Raw genomic sequence first — 19,515 nt, 5'->3', positions numbered from 1 at the left:
ATTCACTAATAGTTAAATTATATACAAAAATTATTGTTAAAGCTAGCATTCTCACTATAGCACATACAAGATGGTGCATTTTAGTTTACTTTACAACCCTGATGTGATTTGCTACTCAGAAAGTACACATTTGAGTCTTAAGGAACTTGACTTGAACTTGCTGAACCTGAGCAAGAATCCAAGATGCAATACCACTTTATGACAAAACGATGCTCTTAAAGTAGTTGTAAAAAGTTCTACATATTAAAGCAACAAAACAATGTGAGACATATACATTTTATAATGTGTTAAATGTGTGAGATCATTTCAGTGTTAACTCCCTGCCTACAGCAGTAGACCAAGCGTTCCTTCTGGTGTGCCTTTTAGACGGTTACTTGAACCACTGGATACTCACTGTCTGATGATGTCAACTAATTTAACCATAATGACGGGTAAGAGAAAAGACATAACACATCTTAGTCCAAAGAGGATAAGGAGTAATACTATCCAGAAATCAGATATGACAGCTTGTATTGTGATGAAATGCCTGGAAATTATTAAAAGCTTCCATGTACATAGACAAGAAGTACCTCCACATACCTGCTAACTCTCTTGTCCTTTTTATCATCACTTAATATTTTCACATCAGTATACATGCAGTTTCTACCGGTTAATGTGTCATTCATGAGATGCTGATCATTGAGATCTCCACCATTGACTTCAGACTTTTCTTTACCAGTGTCACCAAAAAAAGGACCTTTCACCGAGTCATGAATATTAAATGAGGGTTCCGTTTGAATGTGGTTTTCAGTCCTAAAGGATTGCATTTTATTATTATTTAATGTATGTTATCTGTTCAGCAGGATTATACATTAAGCCACTGATGGCCCCCAAAGCCTAAGCACCCTTAGACATGCGCCTAATGTAAAATCCAAACCTGGGCAAGAGTAGTAAACACATGGGTCTCTTTAACCAATATTCAACCACTTAGTTTAAAAACATCCAGATTTTGATATTAAAAGATACTAAAGAAAATAGTAAAGGAACATTAAAGGAAACGATTTGAAGACCAATGCTTAACCTGCTACTAATGAGACACATAATTGTATTTTTCCTTTGTGAAATGTATCTCTATTATTTATTTTGATTTTTTTCACTAGAAAGAAAAAGAAATGTATAAATATTAATGGCAAACTAAGAAGAACTCCCAGGGACAGAGTTAAGGTTCAACCTCTATATTTTAAAACATTTTAAGGAGAAGAGTACAAATGAAAAGATGTACAATGGTAGCATGTAATGGTAGCATCCATCATCAATTCCTTCGTAGGAATTCAAGTCTTCTTCAAAAGCAAAAACTATGACACAAAAATACAAGAAAGTAGTGCTTCTGAAGGATGCTTTGATGCATTACTATACTTAATGCTGTTGGCCACATTACCAATTTTATTTTGCGTTACAGATAATAAAATATAAAGAATATTTATGAATTTTTTTTGCAATCCTGTTTTAAAAGTGTGCACATGAATTGTCTACCTTTACTGACTGATGGCTTTCAGGCAGCTTAAGTACCTTTGCCAAATAATCCATGCCTCCAGTGAGCATCTTTAGCAGCAGAAACAAGATTTGTGTGTGTTAGCGAATGGAGAGAACCACCACGCCCAGGGACGTGGTCCTTAATAATATACCTGAATTATTCCCTTTTTTGTGATAAAAAAAATCTTCATACTGTGATAGATAAAAGAAATTGTAAAGTTCTTTTGTTGTCTCCTAATCAATAAATGCCTATTTATGACCTGCAGCTAATAAATCTTACACTGAAATATCTGACAGTATGGAAACATTTTTTTAAATGTACGGTAATTAAGTACTATTTAGTATTGATGTTAGTCCATTTAAATGATAGTGTTTTTTTCCAACTCATATGCAACCTATTTCAAACATTTGTATTCCGCCCTAGACAACATTTTTTTGAAATGGAATTTATACTGTATACAGTACAATATCTGTTAGGTGATAATATCCCTTCCTGGGGGTATCTTTTGGCATTCTATTCATTCTTGCTCATATTATATGTGACAGATATGTATTTGAACCATTGGTATGTATATGGTCCTCATTACTCGGAATTCCTCATTGAAATAAACTTACCAACAGCATTCTTCTCCTTCTTATGGGGATGGAGGTACTCTGTGTTTTGTTTCAGCCAACATCAGTAATAATATGTGGATTGTGTTTTTGAAGTATGAGGTTTAGCACACATGAATTTAATTTAAATCAGTGCTACTTCAGGAGGAATTAACAGACTGATTCGCAGCTCTGGCTTAAAGGGGACGACAATTGCAAACAAGTGAGACACCAGCAGTTTGACGCTTTCTGTAGCACATACTTATTGGAAGAGCCAAGACCTAAGGCTAAAATGGCACCATGGAAGCTGGGAAGTACTTACTTTTGCTAGAATCTCATTGGTATTTGTGTGACTATGGGGCCCACAACAGCTGTTCCAGGGACAGCTTAGCAAACCTTGTAGCCGTTAGACGTCCTGTAGGTTAAGGGGGAAGCAGAGAAATGTATGCACCCGCATGGTCATTTAAATACTGGGGGACAAACAGATGTTCACTACCACCAATTAGCTGTTTCCCAGCTATGATCCTGATCATCAGTTGTAGATACTATCAAATACAAATCCATAAAGATTGGTATTCTATCATTTGACGGCAGCTGAATTGTAGATCTTAAATCGCCAGTGAACATTGAACTGCTCAGTTTGATGACAATGCTATGCTACACCGATCAGCCATAACATTATTACCACCTGTTTAATATTGTGTAGGTCCTTTTGCTGCCAAAACAGCCCTGACCCATCGAGGCATGGACTCCACTAGACCTCTGAAGGTGTGCTGCGGTATCTGGCACCAAGATGTTAGCAGCAGATCCTTTAAGCCCTGTAAGTTGTGAGGTGGGGCCTCCATGGATGCATCCTGGCGCCATGTGTTCACCAGGCAATTGACACACATGTGATGTGAAACAAAATATGATTCATCAGATCAAGACACCTTCTTCCATTGCTCCGTGGTCCAGTTCTTATGCTCACTTGCCCATTGTAGGCACTTTCGACAGAAGACAAGGGTCACCATGGGCACCCTGACTGGTCTGCAACAATCTGTAATGCGCGTTGTGTTCTGACACCAGCATTAGCTCTTTTTGCAATTTGAGCTAGCAGCTCTACTGTTGGATTTGACCATATGGGCCAGCCTTCACCCCCACGTGCGTCATTAAGCCTTGGTCTCCCATTTCTTCTGCTTCTAACACATCAAATTTGAGGATAAAATATTCACTTGCTGCATAATATATCCCACACAGGTTCCATGATAACAAAATTATAAGTGTTATTCACTTCATTTGTCAGTGGTCGTAATGTTATGGCTGATCGGTGTATCAACAAAGTATTGCATGGACAGATAGGGCCCCCTCACTAACTCAAGCTCAAGCCCCACAAGCCAGTCACCATTATGCCTGCTATCCTTGCAAAGATTGCAAAGTTATGCTAGGGGGGCCTACCTAATTCCTACTATATTTTCTGGAGGGGCCATGGGGGTGAAGGTGGCACTGGTAGTATATTTTTAACAGGTTGCTGGAGGCTTGCAGGAGGAGTGTGCCTGGATGACGTGTTTTTTTTAAAATAAAAGTGTGTCTTCCTTGTTGACTGCAGGGCCCTAATGTTGGCGTTATTCTATGGGCCTTTATGTTGAAAGTAATCAAAAGGCCCTATAGGGCTAGGGCTATGTTGTGGCCACCTGTTTATGTTGTGGTATTATTTGGCTGTGATAGACCTACAGCAAGCTCCAGAGTCTACATCATTACACTTCCATTGGGTTACATAAAGACACGGTAGTAGTTGGTCTATATCATGTCCCCCCAAAAATGGAGGAAGTGAAGCATTATACCCAATTACCGTATTTGCTCGATTATAAGACGAGGTTTTTTCCAGAGCAAATGCTCTGAACAATACCACTCGTCTTATAATCGAGGTCGTCTTCTAATCAGACCTCTTTCTGCTGGGGCCTTGCTGCTTACCGGGCTTTGGTCGCGAGCAACGTCTCTGCTTCTAGCAGCAGGAGAACAGGAAGCTAGCGGAGTCCTCACATAACTCTACCTCCCCCCTCCTTCCTCTGGGGGCGGGGCCAGAGAAGTTGCTCGCACAGCCGGGCCCCTGCATAAGTCTTCGAGTGAGAGATCTGCAGTTCAGGTAAGGGGGTGGGGGAGGGTTTTTGTGATTAATGTGTGAAGTATGTGTGATTAATGGAATGAATGAGTATTTAAATGTTTGTGAATGAGTGTGTGTGTGATAGCATGGATGTGTAAGGGGGGGTGGTGGTAGCATGGCATAGGGAGGCTGTAGTCCCACTACTATCATCCCCAGGTTCCAGCATGTACTGGCTGCCTTGGCTTGATAGGAGTGTGATTGCTGTTAGCAGTTATATATATACCTCCAGAAATGCATTTTAACCCCCTATATGCCACTCAGCCCCATGATATGCCTTTTAACCCCCTATATGCCAGAGTAGCATATAGGGGTATAAGGCATATCATGGGGCAGAGGGGCATATAGGGGGTTAAAAGGCATATCATGGGGCACAGTGGCATATTGGAGGGTATAAGACATTTCTGGAGGCAGAGTGGCATATAGAGGGTTAAAAGGCACATCATGGGACAGAGTGGCAAATAGGGGGGTATAAGGCATTTCTGGGGGCAGATGTGCATAACTGGGGGGGCAGGTTGGCAAATAAAAAAAAAAAATTTTTCTCAATCATAGCTTTTATTAAATATGAAAAAATAGTTTACATGAATTAATATTTACTAGTAAAACTTTTCCTATAGGGTAGTCTTATATGCAGGCTTTTTATTTTTTTCCTAAATTAATATTTTGATTTTGTGGGGTCGTCTTATAAGAAGGGTCGTCTTATAATCGAGCAAATACGGTAATGTGTGAATGTTTTGAGAATGTTATATATCACCTGCCTCATATATAAATATCTATTTCACAAATCCTATGGGATAAAGTTGTAATCTGACCTATGAGGTGATATTAATAGATCTGCAATCTTCCATAGCAATATTCATGTCAAATGAGTTCACCAGACACCTGAAGCAAATCATGTCATTAAATATGTGCTTCATTTTGTTTTTAAGATATTATAAAAAGTGATCTAAAGTAATTGTTTACTTTAATTGAATGATGATGTGAAAGGAATTACATATGGTACATATTTTAGATCACCCCATAATATACCAATTATAGTCTGGCAGTTCCCCAGATTTAAAGGGACAGTTTAGCCATTATATGAACTTTAGTGTTTTTGATAGCTGAGTGGGTCATTTAAATTTTTGTGATGTGCCCCTTTCAAATCATCAGACTACCGCAGCTTCTCTTTAACCTTTGTGAAGAATGCAAGAGTACTTTAATATGCATTTGTCTTTGGAAAAGCTTCCTGCAACATTAAGCTGTCCCTTTAACCCTTTTATATTTAATTATTATTTTGCGACATTTTAGCAACAGACAATGAAATCATAAAATACAGCTATGGACAAACTATACCCTGACTGATTAGGATGCTCCATTTTTCCTTCCTTGGACAAAAAGAAAATCTGAATACACACTTGCAGATACATATATATACAGAGCCGGCCTTAGGTGTTCTGGCGCCCTGTGCGGACTACTCCTCTGGCGCCCCCCCATCCAAAAAAAAGGAAAGGAATAAAAACTTGTAACAAAACTTGTAACAAAACCCCAATCACTATATACCACACCAAACATTGATGTGGTGTAGGCCTACCACTTCATTGTCTGGCTTAGTAGTAGGGATGCACCGAAACAAATTCTGGACTGAAACCAAAAGTGCAGCATTTACCTGGCCAAAACCGAATATGACCCACCCCACACCATAAAAAAATCTAACACTTTTATTTAAAGTAAGTAACACACCAAAATAGGTCAAAACAATTAAATAACAATATTATATATATATATATATATATATATATATATAATTAACAGCAATCACATTCCTATCATGCCCAGGCATACCCAGATTCCAGGATGTACTCGCAGACTTGGCATGATAGGAGTATGATTGCCCTATCTACACCTTCTCACTCCCTTCTCACTATCTACCCCATGTCCCCTGTCTCACTCCCTTCTCCCTATCTACCCCCTCCTAACTATCTACCCTTTCCCTCTTTGAAGTTCACTTACCTTTCAGGAGTCCTGCGGTGGGGGTGCAAGGCTCTGCCACTGTATGGAACAGTATAGAATGATGGGAGTTATGATGTACTTTTAGAGCATAATTAGATCATGAAAAAGACATTGGAAATGGTACAGCATAACACCCATCACTCTCACACACTTACCAATCCACACGTATACCAATCCACACGTATACTAATCCACACATATATACCAATCCACACATATATACCAATCCACACATATACTAATCCACACGTATACCAATCCACACGTATACCAATCCACACGTATACACTAATCCACACATATACACTAATCCACACATATATACCAATCCACATATATACACCAATCCACACATATATAACAATCCACACATATATACCAATCCACACACATACCAATCCACACACATACCAATCCACACACATACCAATCCACACACATACACTAATCCACACACATACACTAATCCACACACATACACTAATCCACACACATACACTAATCCACACATACACTAATCCACTCTCACTCCATGCTTTCCTACCTTTCCTCTTTTCTCCTTACAGCTCCTTTTCCTTCTCTTCGCTCCTCTTCTTCAATTCTTCTGTCTTCTTCCGGGTCAGAGGGCACGGACAGCGGTGGGCGCGGCTTCAGTGTTGTGCGCCGGGATCTGACAACAAACCCCGGCACACAGCAGCTGTTGCCGCGCGGATCACAAGGGAGCAGTATCGGAGGTCTTTAACAGACCTCCGGCTCCCTTGAGTGATTTTAAGCCGGGTTCAAGGGAGATCCTTGAACCGGCTAAAAATCACTCAAGGGAGCCGGAGGTCTGTTAAAGACCTCCGATACCGCTCCCTTGCGAGCCTGCTCCTCCAGCGGCGGACAGCGGACATTACTGTCCGTCTCTGGAGGGGTGCCGGGTGCCGCTCATCAGGGGACCGCCCCCCCGCCCCCGCTAGGTACGCTGCTGGCGGCAGCGGTACGCTACAGTGGCGTCGGACCCCGCGGCGGCGCCCCCTGGAGTGTGGCGCCCTGTCGCACACCCCAAAGGCCGGCCCTGTATATATATATATATATATATATATATATATAAAATATATTTACATATATTTGCTGTTTGAAAAAATTTTTGCTACTTTACTATATATATTGTACCACACCGAGGATAAACACAAGGCAAGAATATGTACTAGACATGTGATTTAGTTCAAGAAGACAATTTGTAGGAAGCCAAAAGCTTATATAATCTTTAATAATATCCTTGTTGTCCTTCCTTGCAAGAATAATTCTCCACATACCCAAACTGCCCATTCTATCACCATAAAAAGAAAGACTACTAATACAGTCAATGGAAAACACATGAAGTCTAAGTTTTACCATATGTCTCACTAGACCTCTAGAGTATAGGAAAAATGAGATAAACTTATTCAGGCGTTAATAAATATGATCCATACTGTACAGTTTGGCATGTCTATTTACACTCATGTTCCCTTAGATTACTATAATGATCAGTAGAGACTCCAGCTGAGTCAAGGATTCCTTTCTGGAAATAACAAAAAGTATTATGCAGCCTAACAAGACAAGGACACCACTGGGTCTGCCATGTTCATTTTTTATTTCATTAAAGGAGGCCGTTGTGAGGTTTATTCGCAAAATGGGTGTTGTGAAGCAAGTTATAAGTGACCCTGTTTAATACATAGTTTGATCAATGAGGGGTGACTTTCTGGAATTCTAAATTAAATATGTTTTACAAAGGACCATCCAAGCTGTTCTTGGATCAGAAGGTCACTCAGGTTGACCCTAAGTAACATAATGTTTAAGTCAGTGAACTGAAATCAACTCTCCTGGGGACTCTTCTGTCAACTTGCTCCTTAGTGAATAAACCCACATCATGTTGTGAACAGCTTAAACTGTAATAACTTCAGCATAATAGAACAGAGTGATATTATTGAAGATTGCTCTGTATACCATATATTGTATGTATGTGTGTGTGAACCTACTGATATTACTTTTAGTACGCATTTTAAATAAAAGATAACAAATAGCTCCAAGGAGCCCCAGTCTGATAACTAGATAGGTCGATAGAGTTTGATGGACAGGCAGTGCTGACAGATTAGACACACATTGAGCTATTTCTCACCTGATAGGGCTTTAAACATTTGAATACATTGATGATGATTAGGTAACATTGTCAGGGCATACATGTTAAGTACCCCCCAAAATTGTCTCTTTCAAGGTCTCAACAGGGCATGACAGGAGGATCGCTTTAAAATCTGTCACTTATGTTTGCCACAAATTCAGGTGATAAAGATTTGAAAGGACACTAAGCGTTCCTCCTGTGATCACCTGATGAGACCTTGAAAAGATACAAGTGTAGCACAAATGCTGAAATCACCCAATGATGCTTCCCCATTAAGCAGGGTGCGTTGGATACAATCATTGTGTTGTTACCTTTGTGTCTGGGCAGTTTCGGTCTGCAAATGCTCATTTAGGATCTTTGCTATTGCAGTAAAGCTGTTACTCATTCTGCACATATCTCTGCCTTGGCTTCCTAAAATATTGTTAAAAACGCTAGTAATATTCCTTATCTCCATCAGAAGGACGTGGTGAAAAGAATGTTCCATGTTTGTCAACTGGTTCACCAAATACGTCAAACATATCTTGGCCCATGTCTGCAAATGAAATGATGATGCATAGTGAGTACAAGGCAATATGACAATACTGTAATGACTAAAAATACTCAATGTAGTATTAAACATAGATGATCTTTTGGCACAAAACTTTAAAGACATTGATAAACATGTCAGTTTTGAATGCATTATGTTTGTAATTAGGAAAGTTATAGCCTTTGTTTTTATGTTAGTGAACAAATAAAAAAGTATTCAAATGTGTGTGGTTTCTAATTGCCATACCTGGAAACTGTCTGGGTCATTTTCCTCTCTCTGGGCAGGGGAACTGTGTTTGGCTTCTCCCACTTCTCCTCCTACGTAATGCCTTTAATGCTACCATTCCCCAGTAGAAGAAGCATTTTGGGTAGCCTGCCTACATGCAAGCCTGATCTGATGTCCTACCCTGAAGTTCTCTCTTAACTCCCATTACAAATTACAAGGATTTACAAAAATCCTTCTTGACCCCAGAATGGCAGTCAGATCTCTCCTTGGAGGTGGTGTTTGTGGTGGTAGTGAGCTTTTGTTTCTTCTGTGTATGTTGTAAATCTTTTTTTCTTAGGGGTTTGTTCTTTACTTCCAATGGAATATAAATATTAATTTGTGCTATGATTATCTTCTCTATGAGGTAGCATCTTCTGTAGCACCATTTACTTCTGAGTACATGGTGTGTATAGTAAAGCTCTGGAAATTGCATAGTTAACTGACAATATTAACGTTCATATTTGCCAACCGGGGAGCAGGGCCGGTTGAGGAGGTCACGGATCTTCTTCTAACTGGCCCCGAATTTAGGGAGTACGAAGTCTGTCCCTTCAAACCTCTGCTTCAGCACTCCTTGCACTGTGTGTCCCTGAGTGATGCCTAGCGCCAGGATATAATGTCATATATAGCTCTCCTGCAAAGTGTCCCCAGAATTTCTTTTCAAATGTTTTCAGTTATAGACCTTACAGTAGCTGCTTTTTTTCTATGGACATTGATTTGCACAACACTAAATCTAGGAACAGGCCTGACCTTGTAGCTGTTTATAAGGGAGTATATTTTAGTCACAAAAGTCATTTGATAAGGATTTATCCTCTACATAAATAAATTATAATATTTATTTGATTTTAATGGTCCATTGTCTGTTCCCAGAAGGTTTGTATCCATCCTTGCCACAGACAATGAACACTACAAAGTATTCATAACCCACCTAATCTTATAAGTACAAAGAGCCTGAGGTCCATTCATCAGGTGTTGATCTAGCTTCAGCACCTACGGAATTGTATGTTGACCTCAATCTCATGAGGTTCATGACTTTCCCAAACTCATTCAGCACTATGTTTGAGTTTTTGACCTTGAGGTTTGCAAACAACATATATGGTACATATTCATAATGTATTTCTTAGTAAATCACAAAAAGCAATGAATTTCAATTTAATTAGGCAAATGTCACTAATCATATCACCAGTTAAAAGGTTCAAGGGCTGACTTGGACATCACTGAGATGGGAGATGAGTATATTTTCCAAGCACACACAGTGCTCAATAATCTCCGGAAAAACACTGGTCATTGGTTTGTTAGCTTACATGGAGCACACAAAATGGAATGTCGCAGTGACTTTTTTAGTTCCTGATTATTTATATGCCATATGAAGTTATTTTTTTAATTGTTTTCTAGGTTTCCCATGAATTTAACAAAATAATTTATTAGTACATATTCATGTTTTTCCCAGTATAGTTTAAGCAGGGGCTCAGAATAAATCTAAACAACATTAACCAAAACCAAGCAAAATAGTTGCTGTGATCCAATGGTTTCATGACTACTCAATCAAATAGCAATTGCCCGGCTTTGGGAATTTAAATATGGAAAATAACTAATTTTACATTCGAATAATGAATGTAAATAAAATGTTTAACAATGCTAAACAAATTACTTGCAACAAATGATAATATAAAAAAGTACTAGTCTAATATATGTATTATTACAAAAAAATGTTATTGTTTAAATTCATGTAATAAAATGGAAAAAATATATATTTTACAAAAGGGAAATAATGCAAAAAAATATATTTAAAAATTTTGATTGGTCAGGCAACAGAGGGGCATAATTAGGCAACTTTATGAAGAAGTAAAACTTAGCCTTGTAATATTAAAGGCCAGATTTACTTTTTCAAGGGGATGGAATGGGTTCTACTTTTAAGAAAGTTCACAAATGAATATGAATGTGACCTATACTAAAGTGACAAGCCACCATCGGGTTTATGGCACATCGCGTCATTAGCCCTTGCATCCTGATACTTGTGTTCGGGCCCCTGTGGGCTTTGGGGCCAAGATGGCCGCTTTGTAGGAAAAGAGTTCTGGTAGTCCCTTTCTAGGGACTGAGGCCCTGTAGTCCAACTCTGTGGACTGGGATCCAGTGGTCCCTTTCTGGACTTTGGGACCTGATGTTCCCATTCCGAGGATCATGCGGGGCTGTGGAAGATCATAAAGCAGGGCAACGGGAGGAACATCAGACAGGCAGTGAGAGAAGCATGGTTTGTCATTAAATTCATACTGGACCTTACATTTTCTCATGATGACATTGCTAAAGTGTTTTTTGAATCCAACAATCTGGGATTATCAACAGTGGCGTCTCCAGCTTTCATATTTAGGGGGGGCACATGGGGGGCCAGGGACCAAAGTAGGGGGGCCAATTATAAAACAGTACATATACACTATATATATATATATATATATATATATATACACATACACACGTTGGACGTGCATTTTTAACTACATAATATGTATTTATCTCTTTGAAGTAAAGACTGTGATTAAAATATGATTTCAAAATAACAGCTAAAGTGACAGTTATTTTTCATTCTTTAATATTAGCCCCTGCTGACAATATATATAAATATTAGACCCTGCTGCAGATATATAGAAATATTACACCCTGCTTCCGATATATATTAATATTAACCCCTGCTGCGGATATATATTAATATTAGCCCCTGCTGCGGATACATACTAATATTATACCCTGCTGCCGATATACATAGAAATTATACCCTGCTGCCAACATATATTAATATTAGCCCCTACTGCTGATATATATTATTAGTCCCTGCAGCCAATATATATAAATATTAGCCCCTGCAGCCAATATTTATTGATAATAGGCCCTGCCGCCAATATATATTAATATTAGCCCCTGCTGCCGATATATATAAATATTAGTCCCAGCTTCCGATATATATTAATATTAGCCCCTGTAGCCAATATATATTAATATTAAACCCTGCTGCCAATATATTTGCCACACTGACTGCAGATCAGGGGAAGACAGTGAGAGTCAGTGCAGTGTTCCCTCCTTCTGACTGCACCGTGACATTGAGAGGTCCTCTCCCCAGAGTCCCTTTGTCCCCTCATTCACTAAACCATACCGCTCTTTTACTTACACCCTGTAGTTCAGGTATAGATCAAATAAACAACACATGGAAACAGCACACGCAACTGAATGAGAAAAAAAAACCTGTATTTGCAGGTATACATAAATAATGTATGGAAACATAGCAGAAACAGATCAACATAATTTGACACACTATTTGACATCCAAACAACTATAAATCATTCTTTTTTATCACATTATTAAAATCCCAGAAATCAAAAAAGTTAAAAGGCCCAAATAAATTAAGGAGATTAGACATAATGGAAACTTCAACAAAACTTTTAGCCATTAATGCATCACAACCATCTTAGCGCTGCGTCACCAAATGAACGCCTCATCACAGATAACAAAATGCATACAGCTGCATATAACTAAGCTGAGTACCACTTGGTCTGTGAAGGCCTGTGAAACCAAAGGGGAATAGCGTCCTGTATAATGAAATCAAGAATTGAGTTTCACAAACTCTGAACCAACATCTAACTTTTAATGATATATTCAGATTGAAATAAGAGTAAATTACACAAAACCTTTACTTTTCCTCTGATTTCTAGGCCTAGAAAGTTTTGTCCTCTGAAGTGACCACAAAATCTGGATAAATAAAAATTACAAAGTTCTATTTAACCCTCTACAGCAAGTAAAGTTCCAGGAAACAGATGACCAAACTCATATCAGGCTCTGCCACACTGACACCCAAACACATACCCCAGGACAGGCTCTGCTGCCACATGGACCCCCACATCAGGATGGGATAACCATATAAAATGCCTTCCACATTGCTTTGCTGTTTGTGTGTATTGACCCTTGTGTATTTGTGCCCCCCCAGCCACCCCCCTTTGTGAATTTTTGCAATACACCCTTGTGTATTGATTTATTTGATGCCCCCAGCCAGCCCCCCTCCCTTGTGTATTGATTTATTTGATGCCCCCAGCCAGCCCCCCCCTGTGTATTGATTTATTTGATGCCCCCAGCCAGCCCCCTCCCTTGTGTATTGATTTATTTGATGCCCCCAGCCAGCCCCCCTCCCTTGTGTATTGATTTATTTGATGCCCACAGCCAGCCCCCCCCCTTGTGTATTGATGCACCAACCCCTTGTACTGGTTAATATAATGGCCCCCATACCCATGTGTATTAACCCCCCCCGTTTGTGTATTGATATATGTGACATCCTTCTAACCACCCTGATGTGTAATTATGTCCCCAGCCACCATCTTTTTGTATTATTTAATTTTCCCAATGCAGCCCCCCCTTGTTAATGTCCCTCCTTCTGTCACCTCCACTATTTATTTAAAATAAAATACTTTTTTTGCTGGCCTTCATTCTTCCACTGTAACACAGCTGCTCTTCTCCCTCATGCTCTTCTCCCTGTCAGGCAGTGACAAGCAACTGTTCCGTAAGAGCCCGCCCCCTTCAAAGGGGCGGGACGAAGAGCCTCAGTCAGTGATCGGCATGCCAGCAATCCATTAAGCAGCCAGCGGAGGCGGTTTTACAGCTGCTTTGAAACTGTCAGCCCCATCGGCTGCAATTAGAGCTTAGTGTTCCGGCACACCGGGTCAATGCTATAGCGTTTCAATTGGGGGGGCACACTGGGGGGCACAGCAGAATGTAGGGGGGGCCATGGCCCCCTCTGGCCCCCCCCTGGCGACGCCACTGATTATCAAAAATGAACACTAAGAAAAAATGGTGTATTGGAAAACGAAAGAAGATGGTGGATTGGAGATGTTCAAGAAAGATAGGAAGACAGTAAATGTAATGGATGGTTGTACAGAAGATTAATGAAAATGTGAGGGATACTGTATTGTGAAAAATAAACAAATTACTAAAAGTCTCAAGTTGTAATATTTTCTCACACCAAATACAGGTTTATTTGAAGTACCAAAGAAATGTAGTTTGAGAGAAACTTATATGGGCTACACGAGAATCTAAAGGAAATGTTTTAAAAATGTTTTAGATCCAGTCCTGTAGACTGTTCCAGTTTGATGCAAGTTCTAATTGATGCAAGCTCTAATGTAATGACATGTAAGTTCAATTACTCACTTGTAATGGCAAAAAGTGCATCCACACCCACATTATGTTAATTTTTGTTTTATAGAAACATAGAATTTGACAGCAGATAAGAACCATTTGGACCATATAATTTATTTTTCCTGATGTAAAGTCTCAAACTTTAACAACAAAGACAAAATAAACAAAAATTCAATATTGTATAGATCTCATGCTACCCAGAATATTTTGGTGTTATAACAATTAAATGTATGGTTTATGTATATTAATTTTAACATTTTACATACAATAAGAAATAGCAAGTAAATGTCATATACAGAAAATAAACTAAAACTGAATAAGGAAAATATGAGTAACTTAAAATTACAGTATTCACAATATGCAGTTACATGTAACAAAACTACATTAGTATTATATTTAGCTAACATATTGAAATACATTGGATTATTTAAAATATCAAATTAAAGCCACCATTATGTAACATATGCTCAGATTCATGGCAAATGGTATTTTAGTGGCCCAGCGAGACTACAAAAAATGGTCTTTTCAGCTTTTGGATTATGTAAGTTCTTCTAGAGGTACCTGGTTCCTGAGGGTCCTGAGAAATGACAAACATCAATCTGTTCCTTTCCAAAAAAAAAGTGGCATACGGTCTGTAAAGAGGCACTCTGAGTGACCTGCCATCAGGTGTTCTCTAAGCTCAAAAAAACTTTTCCACCATCCCCTTTTCCTGATATTCAAGGTATTTTTTCCTGCTGGCAAATTGTTACAATCCTCTCATTCATCGTATCATTCTATATACAAATACATGGTCCAAATTTTATGAACATGACACCTTGTGTTACATTCCCAGAGCTTCTGAATTATTTTTAAGTTTGTCAAAACTTAATGGCAATAGTCCTGAGGATGTGTTCCAAGAAAATTCCACTTCTTATTTGGATGCTTAAGTTACAAATGTTAAGTGAATCCACCTATTGTGCGTTATCACGTGTCTGGCTCCGAAGCTATTCAGTGATCTTGGAAGTTCTAAATATCAGAAAGTTAAAAGTATAATTTGTACTGGTTTGGTAAATGCTATCAGCACTTCTGGGTGGTTTAGATTATCAATTGAAAGGGTTTAAGTAAGAGTTGGACAGATATTAAAAGAAATGCCCAGAGTTGTGTTTCCTGAATCTATGTTCTGCAAGTTGTTTCAGTTCCAGGCTTCAATAGTTGTATTCACTACTTATCAGGATCTGTTTGATTATCCTCTGGTGTACCAGCAAGTTTTGCTATTTTTCTACAATCAGTGCTGCTGTTGGCTACTCACCAGAACAAGGCCATGCTTGCCATGGCAGGGAAACAAAATATTTTGAAATTAGTTACAAAACCTTAAGCTAATGATTTGGAGGATGACCAGGACATTATACATCTGTTATACAAATCCAGAGGTGATATAGTTAACTCTCACTATGCTAGTATGGCTAACTGAGAGAAGCTACCGGGTACATCTGGGACTAATTAATTAATTAAATGTGTGCTTGGATGGCTATAAAATGTAGCTCTCAGTCTAGTCAGGGAGAGAGACCTGAGCATGTTGTTGGATTGTGTGTGGGCCAGGCTGCCAGGGACTAAAACGGGGCTGTATGTTGTATTTCAGGGGCCTGGTTTAGCTGGGTACCTGTGGTTAGTCAGGGACCTGCATGCATGCAAACGGCCTGGCAATTGTCAGATTAGTTCTCCAAGTGGGAGGTTTTTATTTATGTGTTTGTTTTGTAAAATACATCCTATGTATATGATGTCATTACTCCTGTATGCTGAATGAATACAGAATAAAAGGCTACGCTATTACAAGGAATCCTGCCTCATATGTGCTGTACCTACAACCACTACCCCACTATGGTAAAAAAAATTACAGTATCCAATGCATGGACACTACATTTTTGGTACTTTAAATACAAAATATTGTGATCAGACCTTATACTACGATTGAATTTAATATATAATTGGTTTTGTTAATATGTGAACGTATTTTCTATGGATAGAGGCTGCAAAGGAAGCTGGCATAAGAACAGATGAGGTCCTAATGCAATATAAGGGGCTATTTCAAATACCATACTGTCAGGGCTCGTGTAAGCAGGCTGAGTAGGAGTCCTATTGCAGGGGATATCCGAGGCTCTGTCTGTACCCCATGATGCAAAGCGACAGAGAGGTAAGTACAGACAAGAGATTAAAGACACACAAAGCTGGTATATAAGAATAAACTATATTGAAAAATGCTGGTTAATGAGTAAATGCCCGGGTAAGCAGGTACAGCTGGTCAGATGATATGATTCCCAGGTTCCGTATAATGGAGAGTGGCCTCTAGAGGTTGCAACGAAACATGACATGCATATAATCATCACAGGGGGGCAGGACAGAACCCTGATTCGTACTGAGGGTTTGTGTGGCCCAAGGCAAGTTTGGTTTGCTAGAAGAGCACAAACAGTGCTCTTGCTCCAGAGACCAGGAGCGTGAGGGAGCGAGTGATAAACAGAAGCAACGCAGGGCCCCCCAAAGAGTTGGAACTGGAATAGAGGATCTGCTTGTCACTGCCTAGTGGCAGCCCTGTCAACTACACTTAAAAATTATCAATACCTAAAGAGGGAATTATCAAGAAAGCAGCTGGGTTTGAACTTACTAACCCCACTGTGCATTATAAAAAGGAAACAGTGGTGCTGCATAATGTATAGTTCAATCAATGAAGTGATTTTTAAGAACTTGCACTTTAAAGAACGCTTACTGGTTCAATTATACATTATACAGGGTAAACCAAGCTCTTCAGTAAGTTCACTAAGGTTTGCCTTGCAAAACTATCCTATAACCTTCCACTTTAGTGAACTCTTAGTACCCCCTCTGTAATGTAACCCTGTATGTACCTTAAAGACCAGCCATATCAACTCAAGGTGTGGAAAGGCAGAATCCACCAAAGCATAGCCAAAGGAGAAAATGAGATCACTGCAGGCTAACAGACTATCGGAGGAGAAAATGATGCCAGCCCAAGGATAAGTGTTGGGGCAAAAAATGCAAAATTGAACCTGTATGCTGCAAGCTTATGTCCAGCTAATGTATGCATTATCTAGCTATGGATATTTATCTCCTAGAAGTTAAACACCAAAATAAAATCTTCTTAGACTGCTGATTCACATACACTGCTTATAAAGTGCTTACTGATTAGTTCTTTATTGATTTAAAAATGTTTTTTTATATAGCTGATAAAAGCTCTTTATTGGATTTGACTAGAATCTAAAACTGACTTGAAGACATTAAGCCTTTGCCATCCATTACAGTAATTAAGCAGCAATCATGATTTGTGGTCCAAAGAGTAACAATATACTCTGCTAATTCAGCATACTCGGCTAACTAGACCATCAGTATGCACAGAAGGGTATCCAACTGCAAAGCAGTTGTCAGGACAGGAAAATTAATGGGCACATAATGAGGTTGTAGGAACTTTCACTCAGCACTACCGCTAATAACAAAGTACATCAGTGAGATTCTAGCTTCATCCTGATCAGCTACTGCCTGGTTCGGATGTTGTGTGTATGTTTCATCTGCCAAAAAGTCAATGAACATTCTGACCTATTCTGAAATTGGCCTCAGACCTTCCTTCTCAAGTGTTGAGTTGACATTTAAGAGCTTCCTGGCCTGAGTGGGACATTGAAACTTTAAAAAGTTACTCACACAACTTTGTTGATTAAAACTTTAGCAATATTGTCCATTAAGTGATACAGCATTCCACGGACCTCCTGTTTTTAACAACCAGGCAACTGTAGTTATATGATACACGTGTAGCCAAGAAAACATAAGCATTGCTGAGGATCATGCGCTCTGTAGTTTAAAACGAGCTGGGTATATATATATTTTTTTCTTTGGCAAATTGTACAGATATTCATAAATAGTATCCTTAAAGTGGCATAAGTACATTGTGCACACTGCCTTTACTCAAGCTAAGTAACTAAGCCTTAAATTGTTGTAGCTGATCTTCAGGGTATTTCACAACTGCATTTTTAGGAAACCATGCGCTACCGCAACACTTGTAACAGACTAAAGAATCTAGGTGTATGTTTGTATGTATGTTATAATGTAAGCATTTAAGTTGTGTGTTTTATGTTCGATTAGCAGTCCTTTGCTGTATAAGAATGTTTATGAAGCAAATGTTTATTCATTTTAGGAAACTACTTTGATCAAGGACTGAGTAGCAAGTTTTTTCAACTTTAGCGTTTAAGTATTCACACTCAAATGTTTTTTATGAACCTTTACCAGGAACAGTGTTTGGCCATGGTTTGAACAACTTCACCTAAACATATTCATAACAATTACTTCATTCATGCATAATTTGTTATGTATGGAGCATTCCCGGAATTAGATGTGACACAGATATACATAGAAAATGGTATGCACAACCCTCCACAGAACAGGCAAAGATTTGCAGTGGAGGGTATATGACTAATGACTTTGGGCAGACCAGTCATATTTACTTCAGAAAAAACCTACATATCCCTTACAAATCCTTCAAAAAGGTTGATCATCCTCCCCCCAAAACATGCGCTTTTTCCGTAAACTCCGTAAGGCTTTTACTCCAGGGCAATTTCCACATCATATGTCAATACAGCCTTGATGGGTGCAACAAGATGGTTAGTGCTCTTGCTTCTTTCGATTCACAGGGTTTCTTCATGGAACAACCTGTCCGACCTGTTAGATTCAGCTCCTTTTGAGGTCCACACAAATATCATCCTAAAGGCCAGGTGAGTTCATGTCAAATTCCAATAGCTCCCAATCCTGAGGGTGCAAGACTGGCAGTCTTATTTTATCCTATTTCTCGCACATAACAAAACGCATCAGACAGGTTCAGGCCTCCAAATCCCATATTACCCTTCCCTTCACTCCTGGTGCCCAGTTAAGGTACTGAAGTGTTTGGCGGCCTTTCTCTCTAACAGGTATGGGGACAGCCCTTTACTACCATTGCCCACGAACCCCCTAACCAAGACAGATTTTATGTCATATCAATCGACTACCGCAAATACTAGGTTACAATCCCAACTCCTTCTCGGGCAAGTCCTTCCATATTGGGGCAGCATCCGCAGAGATTAGGAAGATGGAAATCTTCATGCTATGCCAGATATATCCCGAACCCGGAAATGGAGTTGAGGAAAGCCAATTTTACAACCTTATAAATAAACCCTA

General features: G+C 39.2%; 1 protein-coding gene across 3 annotated transcripts in view; it reads right to left on the bottom strand.

Annotated features, from left to right (window-relative positions):
* VEPH1 (ventricular zone expressed PH domain containing 1) overlaps positions 1-19,515 on the bottom strand; it is a 138,080-nt gene that overhangs the window by 55,905 nt on the left and 62,660 nt on the right. For all 3 annotated transcript variants that reach the window (XM_053461392.1, XM_053461391.1, XM_053461393.1), the window contains 2 exons: positions 8,684-8,904; positions 580-792 (listed from right to left, as the gene is read on the bottom strand). In XM_053461392.1, the coding sequence (XP_053317367.1) occupies positions 580-792; positions 8,684-8,904 (434 nt within the window). The remainder of the gene's footprint in view (positions 1-579; positions 793-8,683; positions 8,905-19,515) is intronic.

Source organism: Spea bombifrons, chromosome 3, assembly GCF_027358695.1.
Source record: "Spea bombifrons isolate aSpeBom1 chromosome 3, aSpeBom1.2.pri, whole genome shotgun sequence".
Taxonomy (NCBI): Eukaryota; Metazoa; Chordata; class Amphibia; order Anura; family Pelobatidae; genus Spea; species Spea bombifrons.
Note: the sequence above shows the minus strand (reverse complement) of the source record. Positions and strands in the feature narration are given on the sequence as shown.